Below are 14,565 nucleotides of genomic sequence, written 5' to 3'. Positions count from 1 at the left end.
CCAACTTGGTGACTATGCTTGTCTCTAATGAGTGAGGACCTCATTTGAGATAGTAAACAAGACAAACAAAATACAAAAGTTAAACCTCCAATCAAGGAGTCACATCTGAATAGAAAGTCTTCATGATGGCATTTTGTGAACTCAAGTCAGCACCAACTTCTGTAGATCTTGTATTTTTGTAATAAATATCTCTTACATTTGTTCTATCCCATAATATTTGTTAGATCTTCAGAAAATTATAAAGCTCCTAGAAAAAACTGCTTTGGAGATCTTGTTTTTTTAATAAGAAATTAGATACCTCAAAAGAAATTGATTTTCTTTAGTGGTGAAATTATAACAAGATTTTGATGTTTAAACTTTATTGAATGAAGCCGTTGGGGGGTAAAAAAAAATTTCATTTTAACTTTTTTTATTCCTTAGGTTTTCTTCGAAACCCTGTTAAGAAACATCAAATTTATAAAATTTTGCTTGCTGAGAAAATCCCGAGTGCAAATCTATGACTGTAATTTAAAGTCTTCATTAATGGAATGCAACATTTACTTATTCTACATTGTCTTTCTTTATTTGATTTGGAATTTATGGTCACCCTTTTAGTACTTGAGCATTACTTGCATTAGTGGGTAATTAGACAGCTATCATAGCTGCCTCAAGGATGTGAATCAGACCCATTTAGTGGTGGATTCTGGACCATTACATCTGTGTCTTGTGTATAGGGGAGATGCAAGGAGATCATCCTCTAAAGCTTTTCTTTTCCTTTTCTTTCTATCTGCTATTTCCATATTTTAATGCTCATAATTAGTTATGTGGCTTAAAGATTGTTCTTTTCCAATAGGTTGTGATTTGTTCTTTAACTTTAACTAAGTTTATTGCATCCAAGTTGTGAAGGTCAATGAGTATTATCAAAGAGTCTTGTATTTGATTCCTGCTTCCATTTAAATTCTTCTGAATTGCAAGTTGTGCTTTTCTACAGTAAGCCTCGTTGGAGATTGGGAAACAAAGAACTCTCTCAGTTGTGGAAGTGGGCAGATCTAAATCCAGTACGTTTTTTATTACTGCATGTTTTGTTCTCCATTGGTGGTATGAGAAGAATTTGAAAAAATTATTGTCAAATCTCTGTGAGAACTTGGTAGAAATTTATATTAATAAAATAGTAAAAAGACAAACGTGCCCTTACAAATCAGAAATAAATAAAAGCTAAATAAAAAAACTATATCTACATAACAACTAGAACTAAAATAACTAGATTATTTTCAATACTCCCCCTCAAGCTGGAGCAAATATATCCACTAAACCCAGCTTAACAAGATAAGAATTAGTGATAGACAGACCAACAAACTTCGTAAGCATTTCGGCAAGCTGATCTGAAGATCTCCAGATCGAACTTTCTCCTTGAGAAAATGAATATCAACCTCAATATGCGTAGTTCTTTTGTGAAGGATTGAGTCAAAAGTCAGCATAATAGCAAACTTGTTGTCATAGAACAAAGTAGAAGAACCAGAGACAGGAAATCCCAACTCTGCCAGTAAAGAACGAAGCCAAGTTAGTTCACATGTGCCAAGAGCCATAACACAATACTCAGCTTCAGTAAAAGAGCAAAAAGCCACATTTTATTTCTTACTTTTCCACGAGATAAGGTTATCACAATAAAAAGTATAGAAACCAGAGGTAGATCTTCCATCTGTGAGAGAACCAACATAATCAGCATTTGTAAAACAAGACAAATGTGGCTGAGTAGTAAAAGAGTAGAAAAGCCTAAGACCAGGATGCGACTTCAGGTAGTGAAGGATACAATAAACGACATCAAGGTGAGAAGTACGCGGAGTATGTATGAACCAACTGACCACACTAACCGCAAAGAGCAAGTCTGGTCTAGTATTAGTTAAATAAATCAAACGACCTATAAGTCTATGATAAGAAGAAGGATCTAATAAAAGATCATCAGAGTTAGCATTAAAACGATGATTATGATCCATTAGTGAGGAAGCAGGATGACAACCAAACATCCCAGTATCCTGAAGAAGATTCATGTGTATTTACGTTGAGATAGCGAAATACCACGGCGAGAGTGAGCCACTTTTATCCCCAAGTACTTAAGTGGACTCAAATCCTTAACTTCAAAGACACAACTCAATAGCAGTAGGATGATCAATAACACACTCCTTACCTTTGCGAAGGGCAATAGGTAAGTGATAATCAGAAATAAAAAGGATAAGAACAGGTATATGTGTGGAGGTAGGAGATGATATACCTGAATCTAAAGAAGAGGTTGGCAAGGGTGTGGGGGGCGAGGACGACGAAAGTAGACCTTAAGCGTCAGTGAAGATGGAGGAAAAATGGGAGATGATAGCACTATAGGAGACGAGTCCTACAAAGTAGATGTAGCATGAATGTATGGCATATTTTCAAGGAAAGTAACATCAAAAGAATGTATGACACGATGAGAAATTGGATCATAACACTAATACCCCTTGGACATAAAGGAGTAATCCAAGAAAACGCATTGAATGGCTTTGTAATCCTATTTTGTACGATTGGGTGTCCTGTCCTGAACAAAGCACGTGCACTCAAAGTCTCGAGGTATAATGGGAAAAAGTATACTATCAGGTTGAAGGATATGAACAGGCACTTATCTTTCTAAGGTGCGATTAGGGACACGGTTAATAAAATAAGCTACATTTAGAACTGCCATATTCCAATATGCCTTAGGAACATGCATTTTTCGGAGAAGACATCAAACAATGTTCATGAGATGGCGATTCTTACGTTTAGCCACCCCGTTCTGCTCAAGAGTATAAAGATAAGTGAAGATGAGAGTGAATCCCATCAGATATATATTCCCCCCCCCCCCCCATTATCAAATCGAAGAGATTTAATAGTAATATTGTACTGAGTTTTAATCATTTTAAGAAAGTTCATAAAAATAGAAAGCACCTCAGAACGAGAATGCATCAGATAAACCCAAGTACAACGAGAATAATTATTAATAAATGTAACATAATATTTATGACCATTAAAAATAGTAATAGGGGAAGGCCCTCATACATTAGAATGCACTAAGTCAAATATTTTATTAACTCGATGCATATGAGGAATATAAGAAATATATTATTTATAAAGTTTACACACAGAGCACTGAAATTTGTGTCCACTACAAGTAGTTCTTAAAGTAGGAAATAAATTACAGAAGTTTTCAAAATTGACATGTCCTAAGCAAGCATACCATAAATTTAGAGTCTAAGAGGAAAACGTTTGACTCCTAGAGGAAGGAAGCATAGAAGTCGGAACGGCCGTAGATTGAGATCCAAACAAGTACAGTCCATCCCTCTCATACCCTTTGCCAAAAATCCTCCTCGAAATCAGGTCCTGAAAAATGTAGCAAGTAGGAAAAAAGGTAATTAAGCAGTTTAGTGATCTAGTAATACTACTTACAAACATAAGATTAAAAGATAAATGAGGGACATGAAGCACAGAGTCTAGTGAAATCCTAAAAGATAAGGGGATGATACCCTTGCTGTGGATAGGTGTAAGAGATCCATCAGCAATGCGAACCTCCCTATGAGTGGTAGGAAAAATAGAAGATGTAAAATGACTAGACTCACCGGTCATGTGATCAGAGGCACCAGAATCAATAACTTATGTCAGTGAAGTAGAATCAGACTGAGTCATATGGAAAGTAAAGGACATACTTGGAAGTGTAGTAATTGAGGTCACTGTCGAGGAGGGGTGAGTGTGAGCGTGGATCTGATCCCGAATGATAGTGGCAATCTGAGTCTGTAGTTGTTGCAAATCAATTGTGCCAGGTGAAGAAGGATGATCAATGAGAGGAATGGATGATGACTCCACTATAGCGGCACGAGGAGCAAACTATCCTAAAGTTGAAATGGATGAAGATCGTGGTATCAGATACGGATAAAGTTGAAAGCAGCAAGCCTTCTCATGATCAGTCTTTCCACAATGACTACAAGCAAGGCCATTCCCTTTACCATGTGCACGACTCCCTGATCCTGGGATCCGAAAGTCAGAGAAACTCGTGTTAACTGCTAGATCCATCTGATATGTAGCGGGAGCAGAAAGAATACCAGGTGCCTGAATTTGAGATGGAACAATAAGACGACGACGCTCATCACTGTCAATGGTTGCAAATATCTCAAATAAAGGAATGGTATTAAGGAACTGGGTTCGAAGTGCTTCAAACTTAGGACGTAAACCCATGCGAAACTGATATGTCTGCTATCGAGCAATCCTCTTAACCACAAATCCGGTTGCTTCTGTAAATAATTCAACCATAGACTCATAATGAGAGAGCTCCTCCCAACGGGACTGAAGAAACCCAAAAGAATCAGCTACACTTTGTACTCCTTTGGTAGCCTAGGCAATGTTTTAGTAAAGCTCATTAATCCTCGAATCATTCCTAGCGTGAGTATATGTCTAAGTGAGGGCTAACCACAAAGACGAAACAGTTTCATGATACATAAACATTGTATAGATCCGCAACTCTATTGAATTAAATAGTCATTCGAGAATAGCGCAGTTATCGATCTCCCATTATTCAAATTTGGAATCAGTGAGAGGTGGTTTAGTAACAGTGCCCAAAAGCCATCTAGATTTACCTCTATTACCCAAATAAAGTCACACAGATCGAGACTAGGACTAAAAATTCTGACTATCTAGTAGGCCGTTGGTTATATGTTGGACTGAGGAATTTGCCCCAAGAGTTGTGTTGGAATCCTTGGTTTCGTGAGTTGTCGTCATGGCACACTATAAACAATAAAACTTTGGATCTAAGGGAGATCTTTTGAAGTAATACTGTCGAGAGGCAGAAACAATGGCAGCACCTCTGTTGTTGTCGTATATCACCAAAGAGCCACTTCGCTGCTGTTGCAAGGGTATGGCAACCCCAACAAATCACCTAGTTGCTGTCAGCAGCAACAAACACACCCCAAACTCTGTCACAGATCACAAGAAGGCTCCAAACACTGTCGGCAGCACCAAACACAGCTGCCATACTCTATCGCAGGTCACACGAGAGTCCCAAACGAACCAAACACAGCAACTGTTGCGGTCATGGGGCACCAATCTGTTATTAGGAGTTGTAGTGGGGCAAAAATCCACCAAACACAGCAACTGCTGTTGTCGTGGGGCACAAATCTGATAATAGGAGTTGTCGTGGGGCAAAAATCGGCTAATAGGGCTGTCGGCAGCACAGAAATCTATCCAATTGAATTAGCAAACCTTAGCGTAGGGTAGTATCACAACACAGAAAAGTTATCGCATCATGTGATTAAATTCCTTTCGCAACATGCGATAAAGGGAATAAGAAAAAGAGAAATAAAAAACCCCTGGAGGGGAGAAGGTCTAAGAAAGTTTCTCGAGGTTTGGGTTTAGTGAATAAAGAGGAGAAGAAAGGGACGAAGAAGAAGAGGGAGGGGAATCAAGGAGGGGGACGAAATTCCTCGGCTCAGAGATAAATAAAAGATAAAAATATATTAAGTCTTTTTGTGAGAGCTTGGCAGGAATTTATATTAATAAAATAGTAAAAAGACAAAAGTGCCTTTACAAATCAGAAATTAATAAAAGCTATATCTAAATAACAACTAGAGCTAAAATAGCTAGATTATTTCCAATAGTATGTTACTTAACAATTGTCCATCAAGGTAATTTAGTTTTCAGGAATGGTGCACATGAAAGGATCAAAACCATTCTAGTCATAATGTGATCGGTTGATTTTTAACCAATCAGCCCGTGAGGGTTATGATGAACAATTAGGGGAAGCATACATTTTCAGGAGGATTTTCAGATTTAGCTCAAATTGGATTTAGGAGATTGATCTCATAGTGATTGATTTTTCCAAACTCATGGCATTTCCTTGGCTGATGAGTACCAAAGCATGAAGTTTCTTGCTGTTCTACATTGTTAAATACTGCCACCTTATGAGTTTTTAGTGCTCCTACTTATAGTTAAATAATCTCCTGTTTCTGTATCTTGTTATGGTAGTGAGTCTTTTGCCTTGTGACATATTGGAATCGTTCACATGTCATAAATAAAATTTCATTTCATTTGTTTTCTGTAGTCAGTAAGGAAATCTAACTTTCAACCTGCTGCATTTGCATTTGTATGCAATGGCATTGCTTATAGTCTAAATGACTAGAGGCCTAGGATCAGAACCCAGCTTCACTCTCTTACCTTGAAAAAAATATATATAAAATTATAAATAAAAGAGTGATAGTTCTGGTTCTGTTTAATGGAAACGTTAAAGCCTGATACATCAAACTCTTCCAAATAATGAGGCCTATTATTGATTATACCATTCTCCTTTTTCTCTCAGATATTACACAAGCCCTTTTTTGTGGAGTATTTCTGCTGGTGCTCCTTTGATGCATTATAGTTGGGATTTCATTCCTTATCCGTGGTTATGTCCATTCCTGTTTATTAAGGTCCATGGGCCTACCTCAACCTTACAAAACCGGTTTGTAAGGTGAGGGTTGCCATCACCTCAAATACAGCACAAATCAAGCACCCAGGACCGATGTGGGACTGTTGTTCTAACACCCTCCGTCATGTGAGACCTCCACGTTCAAGGCCTGGGAAACATCTCCGCGCATACAGAAACGGTGACCCAGCTCTTGTACTATATTAAGGTCCATGGGCCTAACTCAACCTTACAAAACCGGCTTGTAAGGTGAGGTTTGCCATCATCTCAAATCAAGCACCCAGGACCGATGTAGGACTATTGTTCTAACACTGTTATTGTTTTTAAACCCTAAGGCATGAGATGAGACATAATCTCTTGCCAAATCCTTGAGGGTGTAAGCCTCAAGCAATAAGGTGTAAGTCTCACCAGAAAATCCTTCCTGATATTCATTATGTAATCATTTTTCAAATAAATGATTAAATATACTACTAAATAATAAATACTCACAATTCTAGTAAAACAGAAAATCTAGGAAAAATCTCTGAAAGAGAAGGAAAAGAAAAAGAAAAATTATGACCATTCAAAAATTCACAACCCAAAGTTATTATCCAAATCCAAATTATGCGTGAGAGTTTCTATTCTTTATCATGAGGAGGGAGGTCTGAAACTTTCCTGCATTTGAGCTTTGGAAGTAGGTCTTTCCTTCTTCACCCACCCTAGGCATGCAAATTTGTTGAGCTCATCTATTTGAGAAGGGGAAGCATGAAATTTTCAAATTGGTTCTTTGCAAATCCCTCGCAAACCACTTCACTTATTTAGGTTCAATTATAAAAACTATGGGAAATGGGTGAGGATATGACCCATAGAACTAGTTATCGGTGGATAAAGAGTGCTTATGGATTGTTTTGTGATTAATGTATATTGATAAAAAAACTGAAGGGAAATTTTCACTAGACAACAATAATATAACCATGCTTTATGGGGCCAAACATTGGCTATCAAGAAACAAAATGCTCACAGAATTAGCATAGCAAATACAGTTATGTTGAGATGGATAAATGGTATAAGGCTAATAAAGACAAAATTGTAAAACTATACATGGGGAATTTAAGAACAGCTCCAATAGGAGATAAAAAAAAAGAGGACATTTTAGATGGTTTTATCATATTCAAAGAAAACCAAAAACAACACTTATGAGCACTTTGGTGAAAGTGGGGCCTCTAAAAGAGCAAGAAGAAGGATGAAAATGACATGGATGAAGATAATAAGAAAATATGTCTTGGCTGAAGATATGGTTCATGATAGTTCTAATGGTGAAATGAAAATCTCATCTTCCCATCATTTTTTCCACGCCCGATGGGAGAAGTCCATCACCTTCTTTCCTGTTCGGGTGGCATACTAAGCCAGAGGTAACAGAACTATCTTGGAAATGGACTACCCTTGATTTTCTTGTCTGTTCATGGATTCCTCGGATTCTTCCAAGAGTCGCATAGACTTGGACTTCATCCAGTCTGCATTTTACATCCCAGAGTCCTCGAGTATTCAACGGGTGGAAGGTCTGTTTTATTCCTTCTTCCAAAAGTCAACTTGCTGCCCACCAATTTTATAAATTGATTGGTCTGTCGATCAATCTTGGGATTCTTCATGAAGAAGTTCAGTCATGTCGATTGGAGCTTGGTGGGCCGAAGTACGTTAGGTTTCATTATATACATGGTGGTAAGGCCAAGCACATCAAGTTTTTCTATGATTCGTGATAGAATTAAATGGTGAAATAGGATTATTGTTGCCAATCCAAGTAATTTGGACAAGGTGATGACAATGAGAATGGTGATGATTCAATGCATTCTTTTGGCTCCTTTTCTTCATCCTGATCCACATATATATTATCAACAAATGAGGTTCAGTTAATATTGAATGATCTTTTTTAATAGCGTTCACGGTGCTTTGATTTTTAATTGCAAGACCATAACGCTTTGATATCCTCAGTGTGTCCACATCCCTTCTGTCATGGAGAGAAACTAACATTTCAAAACTATTCTGTGGGTTCTTTGTAGTTCCGTTTCTTGATTAACTATATACTTATTTATTTATTTAATTTAATGTCATTGTAATAGAATTTCTGTCAACTTTGAATGATATTTCTACTGTTGATGACACTTTGATTTTTAACTGCAAGTCCAGAATGCTTTAACTGATCCTCAGCGTGTCCGCACCCCTTCTGTCACCGAGTACTGGAAACCGTTGGCTGAAGATGTGAGCACCCTCAATCACCTCTTCTTGTGGTTGTATGGCCTATTACTATTGCAATAAGATATCCTTATCCTTTTTCAGAATACTTTTTACCTGATCATGCTAACTATCTAAATGAAATCTCTCAAAATCGCAGATGGATGCATCTGCTGGAATCGAAGCTGAATATCACCACAAAAATAACCGTGTAAGTTGTATGAAAAGCAAAGTCCTTTACATCAAAAGATGGGTCTTTTGATTAGATTGCATTTTACATGGCACACATTCAATAGGGGACCACAAATTTATCTACTTTGACTATCCGACCATCTGTTACATGTTCTCAGACAGGCAGAACAATATGGTGAAAATGTTTAATGAGGAAATTGATTAGGCAGATGTCTGTTCAAATGTTCAGGGGTTGGGATACATCATTTGATGGCTCTCACATGAGTAATCTTTAAGGCTGAAAAAGGAGAACTGACGGCCCTTTCTGTCCTTCAGTTGTATTTTCATGAATATTGAAAAAAACTGGCAGACTAGCTGAATCATTTGGTCATCAATGATATTTGGCTTAGAAGATCTCCTGGATGGGACTCAATTTTTCTATGATAATGAGAAACTCGTATTTCTCATTCACAAATTCGAATGTGCACCATGTGTATAGTATAGCTTGCACTATATTTCTCATTCACAAACTTGTATGTTTATTTTATCCCAATATATAGTATATTCTTTGAGGTGCAGGTCTACTGCTGGAAAGGCCTTCGATTTTCAGCTCGACAAGACTTGGAAGGATTTTCTCGAGTATGATATCTTGTATAACTGGGACATTTAATGCCTGAAATAGAATAAACTATATTTTTCCTTAAAACTGATGTGAGCCTCAATGCAGTTTACTGACAATGGCATAGAAGGGGTCGTTCCCCCTGAACTCCTGCCCGCGGAAGTTCGTTCCAAATATCACTCCAAACCTAGTGAGAGATCCAAACGAGCTAAAAAGGAAGAAGAATTGAAAGAAGCTACACCACAAGCAGAAGATAACCAGGTAGAAATTAGCATTCTTTTTTTTTCCAAAGTAAAAAAATTGAACCACCGTATCTCTGGTGGAAGAAGCGTTGTTAGCCCCATAAAGCGGGAATTTTGAACTGGGCATAGTTGATTTTATATACAATAAGGATTGTCTCTAAACTTTGGAAGATTCCCTATGTAGCAAAGACACTGGACTTTTAGGGTTTTTTGTTTTGTCAACATGGAAATACATGTTGACTCGTCAAGACAGCTTGACATGCACTGCAGTGTTAATCTTTGTTTGTAAAATGGGATCTCTAAAAGTGGCTGACATGTTCCATCCTCCATGATCTCCCTTATGAAAACTCACCTCCAGTTTGATCATCTTCCCTGTTATGAATCTTCAGAAAACTCAACGAAACATAATAAAGGGTAAACAACAGAAAGAGTCTTTGGAAAAGCACAGAGAAGAGAATATTGTCATTAGCGTTGCCGCCAGGTTTATTAAGGAATTCCTAAACTTGGAAAAGGGGACCTTCAAATAAGGGAAACACTAATAAGGTGGCCAACATTCTGCCATTTTGATCAAGCCTAAAAGGAATCATTTGGAAACTACACTTATTGCTATCATTTGATATAGATACAATAGTTGATTGTCTCAAAATACACCTAAATTATGGCAGAAACCTTTATCTATCACGAAGGAGTGGTGGTAATCATAGTCACGAAGTTGGGTTCGGGAATAAGTTGGTAAAAGGAAAATTCGGTAGAATCAGAAAATTATCAGAAAAAAATGGGGAAAATCATGAGTTCAAGTTATGTTTCATCAATCGGTGAAAATTATCAAATTCAATTTCATCCTCATTATCTGACTGACATTTATCAATAAAATGGTCACCATCCTCTTCATCAAGGTTATTTCCTCTCACTAGTGCATCAAGGTCATTTTTCGTTGTTGTTTTTTTGTTTTTTGTTTTTATTTAATCGCAAAGTTCATAAAACTCGCAACTTATTGAAAATTTGTAATTAATCGTGAAAAAAAATGTCACGATTTATTCGTGATTGTTCAAGTAAGTCACAGAATTTGGTGATTATTCTGGTAACAAATGTCCCCATTTGACTCCCATGAAAGAAAAGAAAAAGAAAAAGAAATTCAAGATTTGTTCTGGTGTTGGTACGTCTAAATGGCAAGTATTTTGAAGTATACAATTTCCTTCTTGTATTCTCTGTGGAGATTGTATGTTATGGTATGTTTTAGATTCGGTTTTGGATGTTCATCATATTAAAGTTTTATCTTCAAAGATTAGAATGTTTTTAATATTGTATGTCACATTTACTAATTTTTGTTTTATTCAAAGATAATAATGTTTCTATTATTGTGTGTCATATTTACTTATTTTTGTTTCATTGGCTGCACAAGATCACAACCCCTGCAACTGACGTTGATGGTGGAGGTAGTAGTGCTGAACTTGAAGATTTGGCAGCTCCAATGGACACTGATGCGGTGACTGTCAACATCTCCCATAGTGGGGCTCCAACACCCGATGAGAATCAGAAGCTGTCTCCCAATGCAGAATTGGGTCAGGAGGCAGGGCAGTCGGAAGCAGAGGTTGAAGCAGAAGTGGAGACAGGGATTATAGATGGAGAGACGGATCCCGAGGTGGAACCAGATGCAACAATCTGAGACTCACGATTTTGGGTCTCTCCATATAGAAGACTGAGAAACATATGAATCAGAAGAAAGAAAAACAAGAGTGCATAGAAGCCTCTACTCTCGAAAGCGGGCGATGGTGAACATCTGCACCAGAGAAGGAATGGGCGAAGAAGAAACAAGCTTTCCATACTTTGCAATATTGAATGCTGCTTCGCATTACTATAAGACTGTAAATGTCTTGTTGGGTCAAGAAACAGAAGAATTGGCTGATCGCTGACATTGAGATTGGTCGGTGCTTCTTGATGACGATTTGAATTTAAGTAATTGAACATAATTTATAGAGTTATACTAGATACCATTCTTGGTTAAGGATAAGTGTTGCAACTGATTCCTGATAAAGTTGCATTCAGAACACCCATTCTGAATAATCAAGAAGTTAGAGAACCCAATTTTTACATGTTAGGGACAACTTGAGTATCTTTTAGATTTGGGTAACTTATTTGAGATTTTATTTTGGCACATGGATTGCCAAGTTATGAAATTATGGGAAAGAGTGATTTAAAATTAAGTTGAAAAATTCTTGTTTGGTCTAGTGTTGGATAAAGCAATTGCTTGCATTTAAAAAGAGAATGTTACTTAGTTTGTTTTAGTGGCTTCGCACATAATTCATTTAGCTGAACTAAATATGGGGGATGAGGTTTTGAGGATGATGATATGGCACATAGATTGCCATTCACAATCCAATGAAATTGGAAGGAAAAAAATTGAAATAGGTTTTTGTATCCATCTTGAGTTTGAGTTCACTTTCGCCTTCCATGATATGAACAGTTTGATCTGTGATTTTTAGGTATCAAAATTTGACTTTTGAGCGGTTTTTGAAGTTGTAGACAGTGCAAGGGAAATGATTCTTACTACCACTTTTTTTTTTTATCAAATAATATATCACACTTTTTTATGTCAATATGCATCTAATTTTTATCTTATTTTCTCCCAAAATTCGTATTTGAAGTTTGGAGATGGAATCTCAAGGTCAAAGATGAGTTAGAAAATGACCCTAGGTTGTGCATATGATGGGTTTTGCAGGAAAAACAAGGATTTTTTGTCGAAGGTTGTAAATGATAACATTTAGGTCATTTTGATCAGTCTTTCAGAGAGGACCGAGATCAAGGGATAGTCATCAGGTTGAAAATGAGGGGAACCATTAAAATGTATTGTTCCCCTGGGAATAATCTTCCTGTTCATATCAAAATATGTCAACTGAAACAACATTCAAAAATATTCTGAGACGAAGTGGCAGACCAAAATATTGAAATTCATCAACCGAAATATTCAGAAACAAATTGGCTAAGACCAAAACATCCATTGAAGGAAGTGAAGGTTTGGCGGACTTAAGACCTATTAGTCTTTTGGGATCAACGTAGAAGATAGTTGCCAAAGTGTTGGCTAACATGCTAAAGGAAGTGATAGACTTTTAAAACTGGGCTGGAGGAAGGGGTTTTTGTGAAAGATAGACAAATTTTGGACGTGTACTCATGGCAAATGAGTGTATTGATTCTAAGAGAAGGTCAAAGAAGCTAGGTTCAGTTTTGCAAAATTGACATGTATAAAACTTTTGACCACGTCAATTGGGCCTTCCTGCAGTATTTGACAAAACACATGGGTTTTGGGGACAATTGGATGAGTGGGCAATGAAATGTGTGACCTTGGCTTATTTTCGATTTTAATGAATGGTAGCCATGCTTCAGAAGTTCGCGTGGTTTAAAGCAAGGGGACCCCTTATCGCCTTTGTTGTTCGTTCTAGTGGTTGAAGTTTTGGTTCGTTTCCTTATAAGGGTGTCCAGTCTAGGGGAGATTTCGGATTTTTTTTGTAGGTTCGGATGGTCAAAGTTGATGTTTCTTCAATTCGCAAACGATACCCTTGTCTTCCTGGATGCGTTTGATAAGAATGAGGTTTCTTAAGGGATTTCTTTGTTGTTTTGTGGTAGTTTCGAGGTTGAGAATTAATTTCAAGAAGAGCAAGTTCTTTGGGGTTGGAGATGAAACGGGGGTTTCAAGATGGGCCGCGATGTTTGGTTGCCAAAGGGAGGTTCTTTCGACTTCGTATCTAGGTTTGCCTCTAGATGCAGAGTATATGAGTCATGTGATTTGGGATTCAGTGATTGAACGTATGGAAAAAAAAAATTTAACTTCTAGAAAGCAAAATACTTATCAAATGGAGGAAAGCTCACTTTGATCAAGAGCATGTTAGAGAGTATCTTGATGTAACATCTTTCTTTGTTTAATATCCTTAGAAGCATGGTGGAGAGATTAAACAAATTGGTTAGGGATTTCTTGTGCACGATAAGAATGTGGTGGAGAAATTGCATTTAGTGAAGTGAAAGGTGGTTTGCGATTAAAAAAGGAATAGGGGTTTAGAATTCAGAGGTTTTAAGGTGTCCAATAGGGTATTTCTTGGGAAGTAGTTGTGGAGGTTCGGTGTAGAAGATTCAAGGTTTTAGAGAAGGTTTAATAACGGAAAAATACAGGGAAAGATGAAATAAGTGGGAGAGTGGGGAAGTGAAATCCTCATTTGGGTGTAGTGTGTGGAAAGGAATAATGAAAGTTAGGGCAAAGTTTAGAAAGTAGGTGAAGTTCAAAGTGGGAAAGGGAGACAAGGTCAAATTCTAGGAGGATTGATGGTGTGGTGATTCAGCCCTTTGTCTTCAATTTCCTTGCCTATACAATCTCTCCATGAAAAAAGAGTTGCTTGTGCTGCTTTCTTGAATCTTGAGGGAAATGAGCCTAGATGAGATTTGGGTTTCAAGAGGGATTTCAATGACTAGGAATTTCAGGACCTCGTAGATCTAACGACTCAGCTTAATCACACTCGTTGGGTGACCACGGAAGATGAGGAAGGGTGTGAACTCGTACTAAAGGATCCATCTTTATCGTTAGTTCGCATCAGGTTTGTCTGCTCCCACTAGTCTTACTTCTCATTATCCGTCAACAATCACTTGAGGTTCGAAGGCTCCCTTAAAGGTGCACTTTTTCACTTTGCTAGCAACTCTGAACTTGTTTACTACTCTTGATATTTTAATCAAAAGGGGATTCGTGACTCAAAACTTTTGTTATTTTTGTAAATCGAACGGTGAGTTTGCAAACCACATTTTGATTCATTGCGCGCTATCTCATTCCATTTGGTCCTACTTTTTGGATACTTTAAAAATTCCATAGGTTACCCCACTTTCGGTTTTAGTCCTCTTCCAAAGTTGCTATTCCT

The 14,565-nt window shown here is 37.3% G+C and overlaps 1 protein-coding gene across 1 annotated transcript in view; it reads left to right on the top strand.

Moving 5' to 3' along the window:
* The window catches only part of THO1 (nuclear matrix protein-like protein), a 47,418-nt gene extending 35,520 nt beyond the window's left edge, over positions 1-11,898 (top strand). The window contains exons 16-21 of the mRNA XM_086443019.1: positions 971-1,037; positions 8,594-8,665; positions 8,799-8,849; positions 9,389-9,448; positions 9,537-9,689; positions 11,073-11,898. Of these exons, the coding sequence (XP_086299145.1) occupies positions 971-1,037; positions 8,594-8,665; positions 8,799-8,849; positions 9,389-9,448; positions 9,537-9,689; positions 11,073-11,336 (667 nt within the window). The 3' untranslated portion in view covers positions 11,337-11,898. The remainder of the gene's footprint in view (positions 1-970; positions 1,038-8,593; positions 8,666-8,798; positions 8,850-9,388; positions 9,449-9,536; positions 9,690-11,072) is intronic.
* Positions 11,899-14,565: the final 2,667 nt, after the last annotated feature.

This window comes from Akebia trifoliata, chromosome 5 (assembly GCF_017979445.1).
Source record: "Akebia trifoliata isolate Shusen 1 chromosome 5, ASM1797944v1, whole genome shotgun sequence".
Lineage (NCBI taxonomy): Eukaryota > Viridiplantae > Streptophyta > Magnoliopsida > Ranunculales > Lardizabalaceae > Akebia > Akebia trifoliata.
Note: the sequence above shows the minus strand (reverse complement) of the source record. Positions and strands in the feature narration are given on the sequence as shown.